This window comes from Thermobia domestica, chromosome 10 (assembly GCF_964235325.1).
Source record: "Thermobia domestica chromosome 10, izTheDome1.hap1.1, whole genome shotgun sequence".
Lineage (NCBI taxonomy): Eukaryota > Metazoa > Arthropoda > Insecta > Zygentoma > Lepismatidae > Thermobia > Thermobia domestica.
In genome coordinates, this window is record NC_137463.1 from 218576902 (window position 1) to 218600700 (window position 23799).

Consider the following 23799-nt stretch of genomic DNA (forward strand, 5'->3'; position numbering starts at 1 on the left):
GGCTGTTCCTAATATTGCATTAATGGCACGACGAAGTTTTACGACAGTAATTATTGCCCCTCTTTGCTAATTCTTCCTCGATTAAATTATATTGGGGGCGAGGACACCACCTTTAAATATTGGGGGCCAAAAGTGTCCTGCCCCCCCCCCCCCCAAAGTCGGCGCCTATGGCGTCCCCAATAATTACATGTTTCACCACCCCTTCATCCCGAACTGGGCGGGTCCATATCGATATATTGAAGGGTCGAGAAAACCACGTTGGCGGAGGAAGATAAACATGCTGTATCGTTACTGCGTAGATTCGGAGCGCTTCTAAGTTAATATAGACGAGAGTTTCTTGTTTTTATGTTTGTTACTGCATAGATTCAAAGTGCACGGCGTTTTATCAAATGTAAAAATCCTCTTTGCTCCTGATTTTTTAAAAACTTTTTCACACGTAAAAATTTTAAAATAGCGCACTTCAAAAATTTTGTGCTTTAGGCACATGCCTAGTTAGCCTAATGGGAAATGCGGCACTGGATATAGGGCGGGGAAGAGGGAGCCAAATGTTCTGCTCCTAGGCTCTGCCGCTTCAGGCTTACTCACCCTAGACGTTAATCCAATGAGCAAGAAAGAAAGAAAAAGAGAAATGACAATGACTGAGAAGTACATTACTTCAATATAGTAAATCTTATTTTACATTTTGGCAGCTGGTGTAAATTTTAGCATTTTAAGTTACTTCCAGTATGCCATCCACTGATCTTAATAGATCAGGAAAAAATGAAATGATTTTCAGTTTAACATTCTTTTCAGCAGCGAGGCTGTATGAGATGTAGACCTACGTGAGTTCCGAACCACATGAACTCCCATCAGGAATCGAACCCGGGTATCCCACGTTAAAGAAGATCAGGAAGAGTTAATATTTCATTGGGGAGGGAGGAAGCGAGGGTTCAAATTTTGAGACACTCACAAAAGATGTTCTGTAAAGGTAACCTATTAATACAAAAATGATTCTTCGTCCACTACCATTTTCGACATGTATTTGTTAAAGGATCATTTTGCGCCTCAATTTTGAACATTATATAATCCTTTAACGTAAAGTCGTTTCGGTTCGCCAGTAGATTTTAACATACTATAGGCAAAGTGATAACTTAACGTTTTGTAGTCCCTCCCCTTTTCACCCCATCTACATATTCCATATCTTTTATTTGTTGAGCAGGAATGAATATCTTCTTTTAAAGGAGAAAAACGCAAATATGAACTCACCTGATGATTTTATTGTCTTGTTTTGATTACGAAAAATAATTAAAGTATTTTTATATATTATTTTACAATATCCACATCACTTACAAATATGGTAGTCTCAATCAAAATATGAGTTAATCAAATATTAAACTCAGGTTATTATATTTTATTTCAGATTTACAGTTTTTAGAAAATACACTACAGAAAACTTCTAGGCAAATAAATTTATACACATACTATTTAGAAAGTGTGACAATAAGTTAAATGAAATCTTTAAGTTTTACGTCCCACGCTTATGTTGGTTAGGCTAAAGGAGACGGTGATGGTGAGAAATGAATGCAATGATGGAATTAATAAAGTGGGAGGAAACTGGAGAACCCGAGAAAACCCGCGCACACGGTGTTTGTCCACCACAAAATCCACTTGTCGCGAGCTGGAATTGAACCATGCACCAGAGGTGAACGTTCTGAAACTGAGTCACCGTGGCCCTGACAATACGTTCGTTTCATAATGCACTAAAAGGAAGATAATGAATGGATAAAATGAATTTAAAAGAGTAAAATAATTCTTTGGTAGGATAAAATATAGAACTGGGACAAAGCGAAAAGCATTAAACGCTCTTTCAAAGGTTGAGCATTAAATTGCATCCAATGATTTTAATCTTTTAGTCATGACTGGGCCAATGTCATGTTCTTAGATGAGTCCCGGTTTAGCGCATCCAGTGACTCCAAGCACCAATTAGTGTGGCGAGAACAAAGAATACGTTCCATTCACCACACATCCGTGAATGTGACTGATATATGGTGGTCTTGGTGTTATGGCATGAGGTGGGCATAGTGAAAAATGGACAGACACCACTGCACATCTTTTGTAGCCGATTTGTCACCGGAGAATTCTATTACAACAAGATCCTTATATGCGTCTTTTCCATGACGCAGTGGGCCCAGACTTCGTGTTTGTGGACGATAACGCACGTCCATGCAGAACAGGGTGGTATGGGCATCATGTTTTCCCGATTTTAATCACATGAGGATGCCTATTGTGCTCTTGAACGACGGTTTGCACAGTGGAATTCACCACTTTTGACCCTTCGAAACCTGAAAATTACTTTAAGGGAGGAAAGGGATAACATACTCATGGTACTCATTAACTGTTTTGTGATCAATATAACAAATAGATCCACAGCATGCATTAATGCCCGAAGCATGGACGCCTGAAGGGGAGCATTGTGGGGCCCGGCCCTCCTGGCTCACAAAAATGTATTAAATTTCTTAAGATTTTCTTAATACAAATAAAAAAAATACCAAATGTAATATAGCAACCAGGAAGATGGCCCCAGGTGATTTGCTTTGTATTGTAAATACAGAACCCCTTTGTATTTATGACAACTGATATTTCATGTCATTGCTTCATAGTGCTCTCTGCATGTTTGTTTGGTTTTACACGTGTTGCTTCTTTCCGTGAAGACGAATTCTTGCCATTTGGTCAATAAAGGTGACATAATATCGTTACTCATGTAGACCTATTGGCTTCTTACTATTTCGTGTGTTAAAAAAAAAAAAAAAAATATGGCTGAAAATGTGTGTGTTTCTTAGCAATTCACAATCAATGTAAGAAAGCATGGGCATATATCTACCCACCAATATCTTATCAAGCCATATAATACGCACGAAAGTAACCTTCTAACGGGTGAATGAACACTTATAGAAAAGGTAATAGTTTCTCACTTTTTTGTTAAAGGTACCACAAAAAGGTCTCGAACCACTCTACTGTCTTTAGAAGTAATGCTGAAATTACTAACATTTCCTACGAACTTACGCGACCTAGACCAGGCTATGTACTGTACCTAAGACGAACTCGAGTCCCAATACTGAATCTACACTCAATTTTGTCCCCGTACTATTGCCATATTCTATTCTCATATTTACATAAGGAATTGCCTTCAGGGTCTTCGCCAAAACTTCAGAATATAACAAAAATGTGTCGTAACAACACGGGCGTCGTTAGTGAGGGGCGGGGGAACGCGTTCACCCAGATTTGTCAAATATATTTAAAGAAACTATACTACTTTGTATATATAACTTTTGTCGGAAAGAATATTTTGATTTTGATTCATCCCCACCCCCAGATTTAAAAAGCTTCGACGCCAGTGGTAACAATCATTACAAAATCACCGAAACGTACCAATTGTAAGAAACTATTTGAGTCATTTAATATCATGACGGTTTCTTCTTTGTAATCTACGTATTTAAACTTCTTAAAATTACTTGGGATCATTTAGATAGGCCTAATATTAAAAGAGATAGTGATGCTCGTAATCAGGGGCGTCATTTAGGGTGGGCAGGAGAGGGCAATTGCCCCCCTTAAGAGTTTGAGAAATGCATATACTTTAATAGATTGTTTACTTATATACTAGTACAAAACGTGAGTCTTATGTCAGTGGTGCTCTTGTCCTTGCCAAGCGAAGTCTGAAATGACGCCCCTGCTCATAACTATCTGACGCGTGGAAAAGATAACTTATCAACTGTGCATTATAGACCATCTGCAGACGGAAAATCACAATGGGTGTAAAATTGTATTAATAAGCTACCTGGGTACCAGGCCCGTATCCCCGGGGGGGGGGGCAAGGGGGCCGGGCCCCCTAAACTTTGGCTGGCCCCATAAAACTTCACGGTAGGCTTGCAAATGAAATATAATATGGTGATGAAGTATAATATGATTGGTTCGGGCCCCCCCTAATTTTTTGGGCTGGCTACGGGCCTGCTGGGTACATAAAAAATACTAATGAAAAGAGTTTCTTTGTCAAGGCAGTGCGCAAACTGCTATGAAATAACACATTTTATAAAGTAGATGAATATCTTAGTAGCTCATTGTGAAACGAAAAAATAATGAAATTTCTATTGTATATATCAAATGGTAAATACAAATGTATATTTAGGCCTATACAGTAATTAAAATAGTAATGTTTAGCCTATTTTCACAGTTGTTAAAAACAGGAGCATTGTATTTGTTCTAAGTAGACCCTATTGTATCTATCTTATAAAGACTGACGAGTTCTATACCGTTTTGTACACACGTACATGTAATATAGTCCACAAAATGATTAATAAATCTAATCTAATCTAAATACATTTGTGATAATTAATTTTACGCTGAAACGACAAGCTAGAAAGTTACGTGAAAATATTGCCTGTACAAAATTTGAGAACTCTAGTTAGTGTCGGAGTGCGTGAAATATTCATGTGAAGGGGCGTCATTTGGAGAGGATAGAAGGGGGAAATTGCCCCCTCGTAAGTTTGAGAAACACACGCTTTTTGATAATTTGTATAATAATACACTAACAAAAAAAAACGTAGAATTCTCATGTCGGTGAACATCCTTGCCCCTGATAAAATCTGAAATAGGCCTAACACTACTGTTCCGGGTGTGAGAGGCTTTATGTACTTAATACTTCAGCACATGCCTGAATATCAATAAATAGATAATTAAAAAAAGACATTCATTTTCCGCACTGGGTGCAAAAACTTTCTCACCATGGCTAGTGATTATTATACATTTTGATTTTTGTAATAAATATATAAGGAAATAGGTAGGCACAATGCAGTGCACCAACAAAATTATTGCTCAGAGATGTATGGCTTGTAAACATGAATAGGCCTTGAAACTTTGCATTTGTTAGATGATTTATCACCATAAACATGATATGTCAGGCTCGTGGTGAGTGTATTAGAGTTTAATTTTAAGTAATGATCATAATCACAGGTATAAAAAGTACCATATGGATTTGAACTTCGTTCTCATTTTGACTATACGACCATTGTTATCGCCAGCAAAAGTGGTGTTCAGATAAAGAATAGCGGGACTCAAATTTAAAGGGTTAAGTTCCAAAGTTGTATGGTAAGAACCAGCTTCCGAATGTATGGTAAGAACTGCAATGCAAAACACTCAAACCAACCTATGCTAGTTGGCCAGTAAAAAGCACCAATGCTATCTAATCGCATTAGAATAGGGCGAAGCTGCTGAGCCCACGGATTAGCGCAGCGGTGCGTCCGAAGGGAGCAGGCATGAGCGATGGTGGGCAGTGAAAATAGGTGGGTTTTGGCAATGATGCAGGTTTAATAGCACTTGTCATGGTTTCATACTAGTAACACTCCACTTGTAAACATAAAATACAGCTTCTGTACACTGTGCAGAAATACACTGCCGGTGGAAAATAGCATCTAATAGAATCTCTTTCATATGCATTCACTTATTTTATCCGCCGTAGTAAAGCACTTGTGATAATTTTATACTTGTAACCTTACATTTGTAAACTTAATTCTGTCGCTTGCAGAAAATTCTTCCTTATAAATATGTCTTTTCATGCAAAGTATTCAATTTTACCTGTAGAGCTCCTTCGTGGCTAAGCGGTTAGCGTACGCGACTTTGGCCTGGCATACCCGAGTTCGATTCCCGGTGGGAGCTCATATGGTTCGGATTCCATGTTAATCAGTAGGTTCCGTCTCATATAGTCTCACTGCTGAAAGGGACGTTAAACTCAATTCAATTTTACCTGTAAATCTTCCAAAATCTGGTGTTCCAAAACTACAACAGTTCAGTATTTGTATTCCTAACATGTCTTTAGGTATAGAGTCACTGCAGTTGGTATCCTTACGCAAAGACAAGAACTTACAGTCTATTAGTTTTAACAGAATGGGTCCAAACTTCCCTAACTCTACCCTACTTTACTATACCCTACCCTATTCTATTATACCTTTGTAAAGCTATCCTAAAATTGATGATTTTTAAATTTTCGTAGCTGTTTTCACGCTTTTTGTCGAAAACTAAGCGGATGACCAACTTCGGAATAAATGCCAATTAATATATGTATTACATCACAAAAATACAATGATGTGATGCCAGAATTTTTGATAGGTATACACACTCGGCCATTTCCAAGAATATAGCGTATACCCCTCCCCGTGTTTACACTTTTCTTTCGTAAATTTAATGTGCATATATTCTAGACTATAAAAATATTAGGTGAATATACGCCGTATATTCCCATATACGCCCCATTACAACCCAGCAAAAGAGTGTAATAACATTATATGGGTTAATTTCTTCTAATTAATGTAACATAAACAATGTAAGCATCACATTATTTGGCAAAGAGGTATCTTGTTATGATTTAGTGGCGGGAAAGACAGTATGGTAATGGTAGGCATATGTCAAGTGTGTGCGCATATGTGTAATGGTACGCATATCGTATGCAAGTTTTATCGAATTATAATAACCTAACCTAACCGAACTCAACCTAACCTAATTTAGTACATTTTGGTCCTTTTTAATTCGATTTTGGTGATACAGCAGAAATGCCGATAAAACGCTCGCCTCTCATGCGAAGATCCTGGATCTCATTCTGTGAATTCGTAGTTGACAATGTTATTATATTTGTGGATTATGTCGGAGTTCTATTTTCTAACAATTTCTTCTTATTATTATTATTAATTTGCACTTATCATGTCTTCTTTAGGTTACAGAACAAAATTGTGAGACTTTAAACTGAAGATTTCATTTAATATTAACAAATGTTTTCTTAACTATTATTGTATCTGATGGATGATTTAGCAAAATGGATTTGATTAGTAATAATAGGAAAGCTAAATTTTTCTTCCCTCTTTCTTTCTATCCTGAAATTTAGTGCTAATAAGTTCGTTGTTGGTAAAGAAGATCAAAACTTGTGCAGTTCAGACACATCCTCTGTTTTCGTTACGTCTTTCAATCGTCAGAAACTCCGCGTTTTATGCGAAATTTTTGTTGAAGTGTTTCAGTATTAACAGTTAATTGTGTTCTAATAAATATCATTTAATACTATATTAAAATTTTGAAGCATGAATAATTTTAATTTCATTATATGTTTCCCATCTTTCTTTTATTCTTTTGTTTTTCGTCTGGTGTAACTAGGTATAACAAATACTGAAAAAAAAAAAAGTTAGTTGCTTCAGTTTGAACTCAGGTTTTATATCTTTGATTCTTTTCATTCAGTTCCTTATTAAATTAATGAGGAAAGCTCCCTTGTTATAACGGCAGAGAATTTTCTTCTTATTGTTATTATAGGCATCATAAGACGCAATTGACTTGAACATTCTCTACCTTCAGTCATATCAGTCAGGGGAAAAAAAAGTGAAAATTATAATATGTATACATAACAAATTCCAATAAATATACAGTACCTTCAAATCATATTTATTGCAATTCTGTAATTAATTAACAACTGAACGAGATCATTGGATACTTAATTGAAATGATAGAAAACTCGCCTTGAGTGTCCTATTAATGAGATGAAGTCAGCTCCATAATATAATGGGTTGTGCTTCTGCAGGCTAAATCTTCAGTTTTACACCGATGAAGACGAAGGATGTTCGTTGAAACTGAATGCTCAACTTAATAGAAATGAAATAAAATGAAATCTTTCTGTTATACGTACCACAGTTATGCCGGATAGGGGAAAGGAGACAATGATAATGAGAAATGAATGCAATGGTGGAATGAATAGTGGGAGGAAACAGGAGAACCCCGAAAAATCCCACGCACACGGTGTTTGTGTGCTTTAGGTGAGTTTAGTAACAGTTGTAACTGATTTGTTTCGAAGTGATTAAAAAGATTAAACTGCATAGAATTATGGGAAACCCTATATAAGATGAATAGTGTGTGAAGAAATAAGTGAATTTGTAAGTTACTCAAATTAATCTATACTGGTTATATGTGATGCATGCATTTCAACAATGTTTGAAATAATAAAAATTAAATAAAATAAAGAACGCGTTAATATAGATCCGTAATGAAGTGAGAAATTACTATACGACCGTTAAGAAATATCTCAAGTGCTTCTATACATATAGTTCTGCTTCAAATATCGTCCAGAGTTAGATTTACTATTTACAACAGTGCCTACTGGATACCTACTCTGTAGTGTGTATTAATACTTTTGTTTCTATCTGTGTAATTATCAAATAATCATGAAAATCAGATTGTTAATTATCTTGTAAAACAAGAAAGGCATGGAAAGCCTTTTCTGAAATTCATTGTTCTTTTTACATGTGTAATATTATGTTGTGCAATTCACCTTTTCTTGTGCCGCGATGCTTACTACATTCTTTCATCTCTGATACTTGGACATCTTCAGCTTTAAAGCATGTCGCAGGCTATTCTAATAGCCCTTCTGTGTTGATTCAGTAAAGAATAATACAGTAGTGGCTCTTGAGGGGAAGTCACGCCGCTAAAACTTTAAATTTTATCGCTACAAGATTAAATAAAGGAGGGTTACGTAATGTGCTAATTATTATATACAGATTTCTGAAGTTGTATTAGTTTCTTTCCTTAGCTTGTATCGATAAAATGCATTTATTTATTTATTTGTTATTTACTATCGATGGGACTTTCCTTAAGAGCCACCACTATAATAATACGAGGGGCAGTCAAAATGTTCCCGGAATGTTGTAGTTCTGGCATTTGTGGTGCAATCACAAGGAATCTTGGGCAATACAGTCCCTACGCTGCCTAATTCTGAATTTAACAAGTGTAAACATGTCTTAACAGGCAGTGTAGAAGTAGGGTAACTGAACGGAGGAGTTTATAGTGATCAGTTGGAGGAATTTCACAGATCAAACAACGCGCAAACATCAAGAACATGTGCAAATTAGGGAAAAATTCTGAATCAGAGAGTTTAATAGCCTTAAAAACAGTTTAATACCATCGGATATTTGGCTCTTCCCAAAGCTAAAAACGGGCCTTTTTCCGTTTCGCCAGCGTAGAATAGATCTAAACCAGCGTGGCGGCTGAACTTCGGAAGATACCAAAAGATTCCTTTCGTCGTTGTTTCCACCAATTGCAGGAACGGTGGAATAATTGTGTGTGTTCCAAAGGTGCCAATTTTGAAGGCAATTACGTAAATGTGTACTTATTGTAATAAAGAGCTACAACAGAATTCCGGAAACACTTTGACCGTCCCTTGTATATGCCTTATGTAAACTAAAGATGTATTAGGATCCATCTCATAAATACCGTTTGTCTTCCACATCCAAATTTTAAAAATGAAATGACTTACATGAACATGATATAAAGAGAAATAATTCACAATGTTTCGCCCAATCTTGTTGGGCTTCATCAGGTGAGTAAAGAAAGAAAGAAAGCAAAGCTTATGGAGCAAGCATCATACGCTACTTCTAGGTTACAAGAAACATTGAGAACAAGGACTTTACCTGTAAAGATCAGTGTAACGTGTCTTGCAGTAATTAAATTATGATGTACGGTACTCCATGTCATGTAGGTTTACTTGTTTTCCCATCATTTCGTGCTAACACAGTTTCCTATTTCTCATCCTCCTCATTAGTTTTAATTTCAAGCTTAAAGTGATGTATTGTGCTTGTTCCGTAAACCTGTTTTTACTCTTTTATTTTTATGCATTAGATGAAGCTCAATAAGACGGGCGAAATGTATTTTTCCTTACTTTCTTAGAAAACACTTTAGTTAGACCATTATATTTGATGTTAGAGATGTCCAAAATGTATCAATAAATACCCGAGTGTTCACCCTATAGAAATGAGATTATTTTTCTTATTATTACTTAGTGTGTTTCCCCTTGCAGATCTCTATTAGTGCTCTCTATCCAGAATGGGTAACTGGAAAGAGAGAATATCTAATTCTCTTCGGAGATCTTCATCAACAAACAGCCAGCGAATGCAAGCACAAAAGGCAGCTGTCTATGCAGACCCAGATGGTACGAGTAACAAGCCTTTTTCTAAAATGGCTGTACTTACGTATTTGAATTGCTTGTGCTGTGTTCTTGATGGAGATAATAGTTAGTTGCTTGTTTGGTGTATTGTGATCTTTGTGTTGCATGGACAAAACTTTTCCAATTTGTTTTCTAAAGGCTAATTCAGTCAGATTCCCATGTATTTAAGCATGTTAGATCTGCCGAATGTTTGAATAAAAATAAATATAGGACGTATTTTAGGTATATTTTCCTTGCTTCATAGGATAATAATTTCGTTACTTTAAGGATTCTGGTACCTTTTTCAGGTTCACTTTACCTTGAAGACGATATAACCTAGTTATCATATATATTTTGAATACTTGCTTTAAGTGTTCAACTAACTGAAAGTGCAATAATATCCACACTAAATAGTTAATGAATTATTTACTGGATTTATGTACTACTTCACTCAAAACTATGAATTTTTAAACATGAATGTCTTATTTTCTAACAAGCAGCGTGTAATCAAACTCCATTCACACTAATTGAATCAGGGTTTGTAAACTTACGTTGGTATTTTTCGTGCGCGTTCAATTTCTGCTTGCTAATACGATACTCTTGTTTAGATGTAGACAGTGTTTCTATCGGCCTATTTTTCACAGTATTTAGTAGGGATTAGTTGATTTTATGTAAATAAATCTTTAGGATATTGTCTATCACTATGTTCCGATATCCCTGGTGGATAAGAAAATTTATGAATGCGTTGCTCCAACCAAAATCGTTATCACTATCTCAAAAATCGAACGCACAAGGATACGTTTGGGCACAAAGATACACGAGGTCTACTAACCCTGATTCAATTAATGTGATGAGAGTTTGATTATACGCTGCTCGTTACAAAATAAGATGTTTATATTTAAAAATTCATAGTTTTGAGTGAAATACTGTACGAATCCAATAAATAATTCATTGCGATAATTATTTAGTGTGTATGTTGTTGCATTGTAAGTCATTGTTGAAGTATTCGAAATATGTTGAAGAATAACTCAGGATTGGTAACAACTAGGTTTCATCGTCTTCAAGGTAAAGTGTGCTTGAAAATGGTATCAGGAATTCTTATAGCTGCCGAAAGAATTGTTCTGAAAACAAGAAAAATATACTCAAGTTACGTCCTCTATTTACTGCTGTGTGTCAGTTGTTGAAGCATGATGAATGCCATTAGTATTCATGCTAGGCGTGCGATGTTCGTTAGCTACTCTCGAGGTTTAGGAAAGTATGCAGTAAGGTGTTTTTTCTTCTTTGATATATATGTGATTTCTAAATAATCATTCTACACTTGTAGGACGGTATACTATGGTGTTTGAACTACGGGTTTTTGTTGGAAGAATAAATGAAAATTAACTATCATTATAATAATGTTATCAGATATATCAATTACTGTAACAGCTGACCTTAAAATGTGTGAAAAGATTTGTAAATTTTAAAAGAAATAATCAAGAAATGTTTCCTCGTATTCACACAAATAAACAATGTTTCGTTTATTTTCCATCCATTTGCATTCCGAAGAACTGTGAAAAGATCAAACTCCATACATTAATACACATACACAAAAGTCGTAAACCTTTTTAACAAACTACCAGATCCTGTCGAAAAACAAGTGGCAGAGTTCATTTTATTTTTAAAAATATACATTAAAATCTGAAAATTGAAAACGTATCTTATGCACACCAAATTCCATATTCCATATATATTGTTGTATATAAATTTAACAATGTAGAACAAATTTATGTGTATTTATCGAAAGTACAGAGATCACTGATAGTCTTCAAGTCGTTATGTAATTTATTTTAAAATCTTAAATATATATTGGTGATACTTGTGTTTGTGTGGTATTGCTAACTGGTCATTAAGTTTGTTATTAATCCTAGTAAAATAATGGTAGTTGTCAGAATTTCTCTTATTTTTGTTGATATTACTTTTAATGAAATTAACACATTAAAATAAATAAATAAATAAATATTGCAGTTGAAAAATACTTCAATCACGAAGAAGATTCATTTTTTGGTAAATACAGGAAAGTATTTGAGTTTTTCTCTAGATTAGAAAAAGCACTATTACTGTATTATTTGTGAAATAATGGAGAAAATTTATGTTAATTTTCTATTTTAATGTAAACAAATACCACTACTTTACCTCGGCAGTAAATTCATGGGATAACATTATATTTGAATTCAAGAGGTTACCCAAAACAATCTTTTTTTTCACTTTTTTTTTGTTTATTTTCTTTAATTACTTCCATATTTTCAACAATAATATATTTTTTTTTATTATGATTGCTCTTTCCTTCCGAACATTGACTTATGATTTATAAAGAACCTTAAAATGTTTACTATAAAGATAATCTGCTAATTGTCACTGTATCGCGAGAGGTGATAATATTTAGAAAAAGTGTAAGCAAAAGGGTAATACTCACCGCAAAAAACAAACCAATCCTCTAGGAAGTACTTCCGGAGAACATTGTCTCCGTCTTCAGCCTATGCACAATTCGAAAATGATTTAAAACATGGATTCAGAAAGGATTTAAAGAATTTCTTCGCATATTTTTAATTCTTTTTAACCATTTTTACCCATCCACATTTCTCCCCATGTTTTAAATCCTTTTTGAATTGTGCCTAGGTTGAAGATGGAAATAAATTCTCCAAAAGTACTTCCTAGAGAATTGGTTTGTTTTTTGCAGTGAGTATTAGCCTTTTGCTTACATTTTTTTCTATAATCTGCTAATATTTTTGTAGACAACGAAAAAAGTTACTGTTTTACCTATTTACGTTTATTATACGTTTGTTTCCTTTCTATCTTCTACCACGGAACATTAATACATAAAAGCATTTTAAGAAAGAAAAAAAAAAAAGAAAAGAAAGAAAGAATATTTTCGGTCCATAGCGATTTACGACGAATTCGAAACTTTTTTTTTTAGTTTCCTTTGTTATAATTTATGTTTGGATTGAACTTTAGACTCGAACATTGCGATACTGTTATGTTATGTGGCAAATCAACAGTTGAAGTTAATTTGTGTGTATGTGTGTGTGTATTGGGAGGGAGTAGGTAGGTGAGGGGAGATAAAAATTATAAAAGGTAACACTCAAGAAAGTTTTCGTCACGTATTAAGTAGTTTCATTTGTATTTCACGGACTTACATTTCAAAAAAACTTCATAAAGATCAAACTCTACGAAGTTATTTATTTGTAATTAACACACACAAATCGTAAATTATGTTAACGAATAAACAATTTTTTGTAGAACCAAGTGACGGAACTTATTTTACGTACAAATGTACTTCGTTAAATCTTTGATTAGAGAAATACTTTAAAACTGATTCAGTACTGACTCTTGTACAGTAATACCCCAATTGCATGTATATATATATCTTGGTTTTGAGATATAAGTGACTGAGGTTACTTTATGCATGATATAGGTATGTCTGCAGTGCTATTTCTGTTTCCAGTGTGTGGTATATCAGGGTGTCTACTGATACTGGAAATACTAGAAATACTTGAATTATACTGGTATTTAATTTTGATAATGGAAATACTGGAAATATACTGGAATTTTGATCCACATACTGGAAAAATCATGAAACTGGTAATTTGTTAACAATACTTCTTTGTAATTGTTTTAATAGTCATAGGAACAATTTTGTATCCATTGAGATCGTAAATCTTTCCAAAGCAAGAGTTGTATAGATTTTGTAATTAGACATTTAAAGCAATGGGTGTAGTGGTGGGCTGTGAGGGAAGTTGGGAGACCCTTTTAAAAATGTTAAAAAATCATTGTATTAAAAAAAATCAAGGTTAACCAAATTTATTAAAAATAAAATATTCTTTTGATGGTAAAACAATTACAAACCTGAAATCATCAAGAATGATTATTCCTAAAGAACTTTTTAAAAATCATTGTATTAGGTACAGGAATTTTGCTGATAGTTCTACTGAATATACTGGAAATATACTGGAATTTTGAAAATGAAACTCAGTAGACACTCTGTATATATTAATTTTATTCATAATGTAGTAATAATTTAAATTCGATTGTAGTGAAATTGGTGGCGTGCGTAATTCTGGGTTTGATTCGTAACGAAATCTCAGATTTTTCTCTATTGACCTGTATTGTGGGTCAATTTAGGAATTATTTTTAATTAAATAGTACTGAGTGTCGGTTTAGAAAGCCAAAAATAACTGCGATGGAAGCCGATGTACTAGCCACCAAAAGTCGTTGACCGCCATATCCCACCGTCATTTATAGTAGTTCAGTTTACAGTAATAATTTAGATACGACATGTAATAGTAAAGACAGGACGGACTCTAGGCAATTTACCACTCCGTGCAATAGCATCATTTGCTGCCTCTCTTTGGAACAAATTTTGACTTTAAGTATGTTACCCCATCATGAACAAAGAAAGGAAGGGAAATACCACTCAGAAAGGCCTAAACACTGCAAATACGATCACGTTGTCTGTTGTTTTCTTTAAATAATAAACTATTATGTTACCGAAAGATAAGGCAAACAGACGTGCAGAGGAAAGATGGTAATCCTTTGTATATAATACAATATCGAGCTTCAGTCTCAATATATCAGTTTGCAATTGCAGTGCAACTAGCTCTTTTATCCTTATTTCTTGATTTTCCTTCTACATCTGTAAAAAAATTAAAAAAAAAAAAAAAAAAAAACTTTCTACCTTCAATGATAAGAAACTTGTTTGTGACAAAGAAAAGACTAGTTTTCATATCAAAACTGTGATAACTAAGTAGAACAGGAGTTCGCTACTGTTCGAGAATTGAGTTCTTGTATTTGGCAACAATCAAGGAATTCATGGCGGGATTTGTTTGACCATTTGCCTTAGCACTGTCCATGTGACCTTAAATGCGACCTAAACATAATTTATGAGTGTAGTATTCAAATAGAAAGTTAGCTTAGTAAATTTAACTACAATCATCATGAAATCTGTTTCCAACAAGAAATATTTATTTTAAATAATATAGTTATGACAGATTTTGCCGCCTCGTACAAATGCTCATATTGCACAAATGGTGTCCGGCCTTGATTAAAGATTATTTATAAGTAAATCTTATGTTTAGTTTGTAAGTGTACGTAAGGAATAATTAAGTGGTGCTGTAACAATTACTTACTTTTTTCTTCAATTATATAACCAAATGTTTGGTCATTAACAACGACTACCTACGAGATTACTTCATAGAATGTAGCAATAAGTTATAGATGAAAAGAGTCTTGTAGTAAGTAATTCTTGGCACATCCTGTTTTGTCTCATTGCTTTAATAACGGCTCAAAAGAAGAATCGCGTTCAATATAGCAAAAATATAAACTATCGTGAAGTTTAATTGGTATAAAAGATAATATATATGTATATATCGTGGTTAAGTTGGTTTAAAAAGTTCTATTTCTTTACAGACTTGAATTAAAGTGCATGCTCATTTTAACTTTTCTCTAAGTAACTTCGGTGCAAATAAACCAATATGTGTCCAATTTTCTGTGTCTTACGGAAAAATATTCTTTCTATTCGAAGAAAATTCTATTTAAATTCGTTCATTAGTGCCGATGTTGCTAGCAAGAAGGACATATATTGGATGAGTATGGTTGTTTATTTGAGGCTGTGTAATAAATTCTATATTATTCAAAGGAAAAAAAGACATACAGTAAATAAAATTTCTCATACTTTAAAATATTTATTTATTTTACGTTCAGGCGACCACAGTATTGTACATTTGTACACACAGTATAGAACATGTCAATATATTTTTATGTGAATAACAAAGAGACTTTTTGTACATCTTATTACTTGTAGACCATACATCGTCTTCAGTTTAGTTTTGAGGCACTCCTCATCACTTCCTCGGTACATCCACAATAGCAATAACAACAAGAAAAGAGAACCAGTTAACGGACATGATATATAAAATTCTCTCTTGTCTATCATCATAATTATAAGTATTTTGCCAATATTGGCAGGTCACTTACCGTAACTAAGAAGCCTCTATGCAGCACGGTCTTCATCAACCCTTTTTGTCTTCACGTACGATATTTCTGCTTTGATTTCATCCATCAACTGTAGCCTCCTTCGCTCCATCCTTCTCTTTCCTGCCACCATACCCTCTAACATACCTCATGATACAGTTCCTTATGATATGATGCTTGTCCATATTGTTGTAGAAAAGTAAGGAAATAAATTTGAAATTCTAATACAGAAGATTGCCCATGATAAAAATAGTCTACTTTCACTAGTCATCCCAATGACGCATTGAACCTGTGTTGTGTTGAGATACATTGCCCCTCTGTTATGTCCCGAAAAGGAAACAAGAACGGCTTAACTACGATGAAATCTGTGCATTTTGTTAGTGTTCGTGTGTATCGTAGAGCCACAAACCGTGTAAGGATTTTATACTAGGAACGTTTTAATTTGACGAGATTTTTGTTTCTCGTTATTATGTTGCGAAATAGGTGCCTATTATTAGTGTGTGAAATGAAATGAAATTTTTGATTTTTACGTCCCACAATTATGCCGGTTAGGCTAAAGGAGACGGTGATGATGAGAGATGAATGAAATGGTGGAATGAAGAAAGTGGGAGGAAACGGGAGAACCCCGAGAAAACCCACGAGCACGGTGTTTGTCCACCACAAAGTCCACACGGCGCGAGCTGGGATCGAACCCGGGACCCCAAGCACCAGAGGTGAACAGTCTACCACTGAGCCACCGCGCTCCCATTTTACTCTTACAGATTATACTTTTGTTCGTTGATTTTCATAACCATGACAACTCATGCGTTTTAAGAAAGAAAAAAAAAGTCAAGCTTGCATTCGTTTGATTCTGACTAATTATCAATTTCCTCTTCGAAAAAAAAAATGAAATGAAATTTTTGAGTTTTACGTCCCACGGTTATGCCGGTTAGGCTAAAGGAGACGGTGATGATGAGTAATGAATGAAATGGTGGAATGAAGAAAGTGGGAGGAAACGGGAGAACCCCGAGAAAACCCACGCACACGGTGTTTGTCCACCACAAAGTTCACTTGGCGGGAGCAGGGATTGAACCCGAGACCCCTAGCACCAGAGGTGAACGCTCTACCACTGAGCCACCGCGGCCCCCATTTCCTCTTCGAGTCAGTGAAATTTGCCTGAGAGGTAAAGCACCAATTGGTGAATATTGTCTGTTCCGACTATCAATATTTGAAATTTGCCATGTATCTAAGGGTAGACATTACGTCGATGATAAATTGTATAAAGGAAAAGGTTAGCAATTGAAGAACTTTTGTTGGTGAACTGAACTTCTGACAGTTTACATACTGCCTGTGGCTATGACCTGTTTGGACTGCTAAGTTAACTTTGGTTCGGAAGAAGGTTAGGTTCAACGAGGATATGAAATACTTAACCCTAATATTGTGTACGCTTCAGAATAACGGCATCTACGATACTGTGATCTAAAAGCTTCTAGAACCCGAGAAAACACATTTTGACCGTAATGAACAGTGCTTCAAAAGGTATAAAATACTTGGTATAAAATTGGTAAATCATGTTGATAAATTATCATGTTTGATAAATCCGCATGACTAAAAATAAAATCCAGTTCAAATTTGAACATTTCTCCTGTTAAACTAGTACATATAAAAGAATAACAAAACAGACAACTCAAGCATTTTAATCATATATATACTAATAGAAAGTAGAAAATTCTAGTCTCATAGTAAAACATGGCTTGTCAGAGTATGTGAGCGTCGTTACTAACATATCATTTTAGGGAACACAGTAATGTAATGGTAGACCCTTGGTACGAGGAGTATCTGTTCAATCCCAGACCATGTTAGTTTGTGTCGACAGCTCGTGTTAGTTTTTTTTTTTTTAGATGGGGAGGGGGGATTCCGGTCTCTCCCATAATCCATTCTGTCAATTCTTTCATAATCATTCCCTTTCATTAATCGTCCTAAAGGAACAAAACCATGGGACGTTAAATTATTTATTTAATATATAATTTTATTATTATTCACGAAGAAATTAAATGTCGACTAAAAGCAGGAAATTCTTGTTATTATTCAATACACAATCTCTTGTTGTTGCGAATTCTCTCAAGGAATTTCCTCTCTCAAGGAAATATATAAAACGATAATCATACCTGTTGTTCTGTATGGTTGCAAAACATGGTCGCTTTCTCTGAGGGAAGAACGTAAACTGAAAATATTTGAGATCAAGATCCTGAGACAAATATTCGGTTCTAAGAGGAACGGGAATGGGAATGGTGGAAACTTAATAACGAGGAACTACATAATTTATACCGTTTACCAAACGTTGTTATAGCCACCAAATCTAGAAGGCTCAGATGAGCAGGTCATGTAGCCAGAATGGAAGAAAGTAAGAACGTTTTCAAAGTGCTAACTGGAAGTCCAATCGGAAAACGACCATTAGGAAGACCTAGGCGCAGATGGGAGGACAATATTAAGATGGATCTCGCAGAAATAGGAATACAAAGTAGAAACTGGATCCAGTTGGCTAAGGATAGAAGGCAGTGGAGAGCTTTTGTGAGCGCAGTATTGAACTACCGGATTTCATAGGCCATAGAGTTAGTCAATTAGTTAGTTAATATGATTTTATCATTTAATGATGAACCATAAACGTTCGGTGTGTATTTTGCTTAAAAAAAATAAAGAAAAAAAATACATTTAGTTCTATCATATTGTAAATAATAGCAAAATGATTTGCGATTTCTAATTTTTTTAAAAAATAGATATGAACTACCCCTAGCGATGTCTCTGTTTTATTTATTTATAGTTTTACCGTTTGTATGGATTTAGGTAGGGATGGCCAAAAATTTTCGGATCCGGATATCCCGGATCCAGTGAGATCCGGATCCGGATCTTGCCAGATCCGGACCTAGATCCGGATCTTGCCGGATCCGGACCTAGATCCGGATCTCGGATCTGGATCCGAAATTCGGATCTCGGACCTGGATCCGGATCTCGGATCAGGATCCAAAATTCGGATCTCGGATCTGGATCCGAAATTGGAATCTCAGATCTTGATTCGTATCCAAACCTACATCTGAAATTGTGATGATAAAATTGAATATCTAAAATTCGTTAAAACTTTTTTTATGATTCACTGATGTAGTAGGTTGCTGTGCTTTTAAATGTTTCCATAACACGTTTGTGTTATCTTTGTTCTTTATTTTATTTTAACCTTGCAATATTTACATGTTGCACTTTTTGTCGAAGTCTCTGTAGTAAAATGTTTCCCAGTTTGATTTCTTCCCATTTCAGAGTGTAGTGAAGTGTCTGAAAACTGATGTAAATGGTAACAAATTCTTCTGTTTAGCTCCTCTTCGAAACTTAATGTTAGCTTCACATTGGAAATATTTATTTTATTCTTAGAAAATAAAGTTTCTTCTTTTCTCATATACAAATGAAATATCTTTTAGATAAGGCCCTTCTAATCGCCGGGATAGTAGACAAAACAAACTCTTTATTAATAGTAGTTTCTGACTCACGAGTCCAACCACCAACAAATGTAATAATGAATATCTTTCACTTCGAAGGTATACATCAAAAAATATAGACTGGTTGGCGTGGAACAACAGTAGATTTTTAAACATACACACGAGAATTCCAGGAGAGCGATATGGTTGTGTTCGTTGTATGACTTTATTACCTAATTTATGGCTTGCCCTTCTGAGGTCGAGGGTTTGTTGAAGGAGTAAATATAAAAGAGATTTCTGTTATTTTTTCTTCACCCTCCTGGCTTCTTTAATCATACATTGCAGGACGTAACCAAAACATATCCATGCATCGTATCATTGAAGCGTTTTGTGTTTTGTATAATAAAGTGTTCAAAAATATTTAACATATTCGCATTTGTTCATGTGATCTCAGGTTCAATTCTCGGTGAGAACATACATGAGAAAATTGAAAGCTGAAACAATATGAAAATAGTATATAAAAGTCAGGAAAATGATATTAAAACTTTAGCTGTCTATTGGGACTGTAAGGCTGTAGTTAAATTAACCCACACGTTTCGTGAAGATATATTACGTTGTTATTGTTTATTTACTATAAGCTACCAGATACATCCTCAGAGGCCATTTTACACTGTAGTAATCAACAGATGAAAACATTGGAAAAGGAATGAAAGGAAGGTCTCCAGAGCCTTAGATCAAGGTACTAACCTAGCATTTGCCCAGTATAACTGAGGAACAACCCTGGAAAATCCTCAGTCAGGATGGCTGGTCTCCGAATTGGAACCCGGTATTATCCAATTGCGGTATTATCCAATACCGGTATTATCCCGGTATTATCCAAGAATCCTAACAAGTAGCCTGACCTCGCTCCGTATTATTATTATTATTTAATTAACGTAATGTTTTAAAATTAGTGCAAATTAAACCGTACTTTCTTTATTGCTGATGTTATAGTTAATAAGCCTACACGAGACATCAGTCCCCCATTAAGAAAGAATACTAGAACTGGAATTCAGGAAGCGGGGGTGAAGAGATTAATAAGGATGAGGAAACTATGTACGATGCAAAAACTGAGTAATTATGACTTCGTCACAGATATATTCACTTACATACGTCAATTAATATTTCTCTGATACAGTGCACTCTTACTTTCTATAGTGGCAGGAAAATGGCCCGCTTTTGTAAACGAACACACTAAGCACGTGCGTATAGGCGCAATGTCCGTGCAAAGAAACATAGGTAAAACTAGAAAAAAGAATAAGGTAAGCGAGGGGAAAATGATAAACCGCCCTTCAACTTAAGAAAACTAAAAATAACTAAACTTAGAGCTACGAAAGACGCAGGCGAATTTTATTGAAAAGATTGTTTTTCCTTAGTGGTTAGTTGTGCTATGAACATGAATTAAAAAGAAAACAAGTAGTTTCCCAAACTAGTTGAAAAGAAAATATTGGATAACATTTAATAATAAAGAAGCCATTTATGATAATTAAAACAAACTAAATTCTTGGCACGACAGTCCTTTGGTTCCTACCAGCGGGCTTACGTTGAAAGTGGGGATGTGTAGTCAACGCATCGACACCCGAAGTCCCTAATGCCGCCTTTCTAGACTGCGCTCCGCTACCTCTTACTTAAGATAACTCCCCAATTGTTCTCACGATGCTGGATCAACATCGAAATTGTTGAGTGCCTCTCTGGGAATTGAACCCATGACCACGGGCACCTAAGGCACGCTCTCTGTCTTCTATAGACGAAAAGCTATAGTTACCCACATTATCTAATACAGAAATAAGTTCTGATTCTCTAATAGCTGCTGATGGTGATAGTCAAGGTTCACCGAAGCATGATCCCAAACCCAAACTGAGATATTGATGTCACTGGAATGCCTGAAACGTCATTGTGGGTAAGTGAATTGGCCACTTGTCAGGATGAAGGGTGATGGTGATGCGAAATGCAGGCTGTCAGAGGTACTACTTATGATAATTGGATTTATAATATTCTATTGGGATAAACCCTCTTCAGGAACAAAACTGTTAATCTTAGCTTTGAAAATGTTACATAAGGAGTTTTATTGCTATCATTAGGTTGCATTAGTAATTATCGGATTTATTTTAACGCTTAACTTTTACATCTCTTCTGATTTACGAATATTTAAATCGCGATTATCCCCTTAAGGTCAATTAGTGATATTTTAAATAATTTCGAACCAACTTTATATATGGTTAGTCTTGTTATATGGGAATAATTGAGACCAGAAGCAGTCTACAGGCTAAGTCCAAAAGAATCTTGGCCGACCTCCTGATAAACCACGTCTTTCAGCAAGGTGAATTGTGAGGAAATCTTCAGTTCAGTGTGAAAGCTTCCATAAGAACCAGCACTCTAATCAGTGAAATGTGCTTTGCTAATTTTTATTCAATGTGAAAGTACCTAACTTTATTGCTAAAAAAGAAATGGCATTTATTTCAAACAAGTCGCCATTACAGTTTTCGTATTTGAACACAACACTCATGAAAAATCATGTTAAAGCGCAACTTGCCCCTGAAAAAGAATATTTATCTGTTTTTAGTTTCTCGTGTTCCCCAAAGTACCGGTACATGCGGAATTAGTGCTCGCCTTCCGCTCGCATTACCTAGGTAAAACGGCTACGATCTTGGTACTAGCACTTGTTTCGGTGTTCACATCTCAAGTATTTATCTTTCAGCCTGATTCTATGTATGAATCCGAAATTTCAAATCTAGATAAGGGGCACCAAAATTCATAGTTTATTCTCGGTGCTCATATTGTGATGTACTAAATGATTATTAAATCTAATTGTAAGGTATACATTTGATATTTAGAGCAGACTGAGCAAGATAAATATACGTAAAAACTAGTCAATACTTGTCTTAACTGTTTGTTTTCTTAATTGTCAATGAAATAGGTGTATTGAGGAATTTTAAATATTCGAGTTTTGTATTCCGGTTTCAAATATAAATATATGCGTATTTCATCTCGGTCCTGCAACCGGGTGGACCTAGATTCGACATTCGAATTCTCATCCGGGTCAAATCAGATTATTTTTTAGTAAGGCAAGCATTTGATCTTTAGGTAGAATGAAGGAGACAAATAGACTTGTCAATATCCGTCTTAATTTTCTGTTTTCTCCTTCACTGTCAGGACTTCGTTAAATTACTTTCGGTGAATTTTTGATATTCAAGTTTATCACAATTTGGGTGGGATGTGGGTTTGGATAAGAATCAAGATCTGAGATCCGGATTTCGGATGCAGATCCGAATTTCGAACCGAGATCCGAATCCAGATCCGAGATTTGAGATCCGGATCCAGATCCGAGATTCGAGATCCGGATCCAGATCCAAAATCCGAGATCCGGATCCAGATCCGAAATCCGAGATCCGGATCCAGATTCGAAATCCGAGATCCGGATCCAGATCCGAGATTCGAGATCCAGATCCGAGATCCGGATCCAAAGGATCCGGACCCAATCAGATCCGGATCTTCGGATCCGGCCATCCCTAGATTTAGGTGCTGAGATGGCCGTGATGTATTACCACGCCTTATGTTGGAAACATGGAAAATAAAAATATATTAGATAACTAGGATTGAAATTTAATGTATTATTTCTTTATTGTCTTTCAGAAACAACAATGAGCGGGATGAGAAGTGTCAGAGTCCGTCTACGTCGGCTTCTTCAGAAGTTTCTAGACCTAGTAATGGGCTTTCTGTTCTCATTGGTATATTACGGACCAGGTGAAAAGATGCCACCAATTGATGATCTTACACTGCTGGAATCTGCCTCATCCTTAGCGTACAAAATACGTACTCGAAAGGTTTGTTTATTTACATACGTATTATACAGAAAATGCGAGGAAAAGTTCAGAGAGTAATTTCTTATAGTAATTTATTCTACGGCGTAATGCCCAAGATGGCCAACGTATTTGAATCGGCTAAATTGTGAGTACAATTCTAGACATAAAGTGCATGAAATTTGGTACAGATATGCAGTACTTCCTTTTCTTTGCGTTAACCCCTTTAATAGAGTGTCCCTCTTCTGTTGGTAATAAATATTTTCTATTAAAAAAATAACGCACTAGGTTTCAGAACTATGCCTATATATATATATATATATATATATATATATATATATATATATATATATAAGATCAAATTGAATCCATAATTGTCGTGAGTAGCATTATACAGGTGTACAATAGTAATCGGATCATTTTATGGATTTAACAATCTAAATCCCAATATTTTACATATTATAACAGTAATCATAATTAGTATACATCAAATTTCTGTCTCTACTTCGTAAAGTTACATTGAATGTAA

The 23799-nt window shown here is 35.1% G+C and overlaps 1 protein-coding gene across 3 annotated transcripts in view; it reads left to right on the forward strand.

Moving 5' to 3' along the window:
- The window catches only part of LOC145662993 (fatty-acid amide hydrolase 2-like), a 166557-nt gene that overhangs the window by 75068 nt on the left and 67690 nt on the right, over window positions 1-23799 (forward strand). Inside the window, exons 2-3 of one of the 3 annotated variants that reach the window (XM_081729099.1) lie at window positions 9854-9985; window positions 23104-23294. In XM_081729099.1, the coding sequence (XP_081585225.1) occupies window positions 9880-9985; window positions 23104-23294 (297 nt within the window). In that variant the 5' untranslated portion in view covers window positions 9854-9879. Of the gene's footprint in view, window positions 1-4748; window positions 4942-9853; window positions 9986-23103; window positions 23295-23799 lie in introns of those variants that run through there. The other 2 variants (XM_081729100.1, XM_081729101.1) reach the window with 2 other exon arrangements.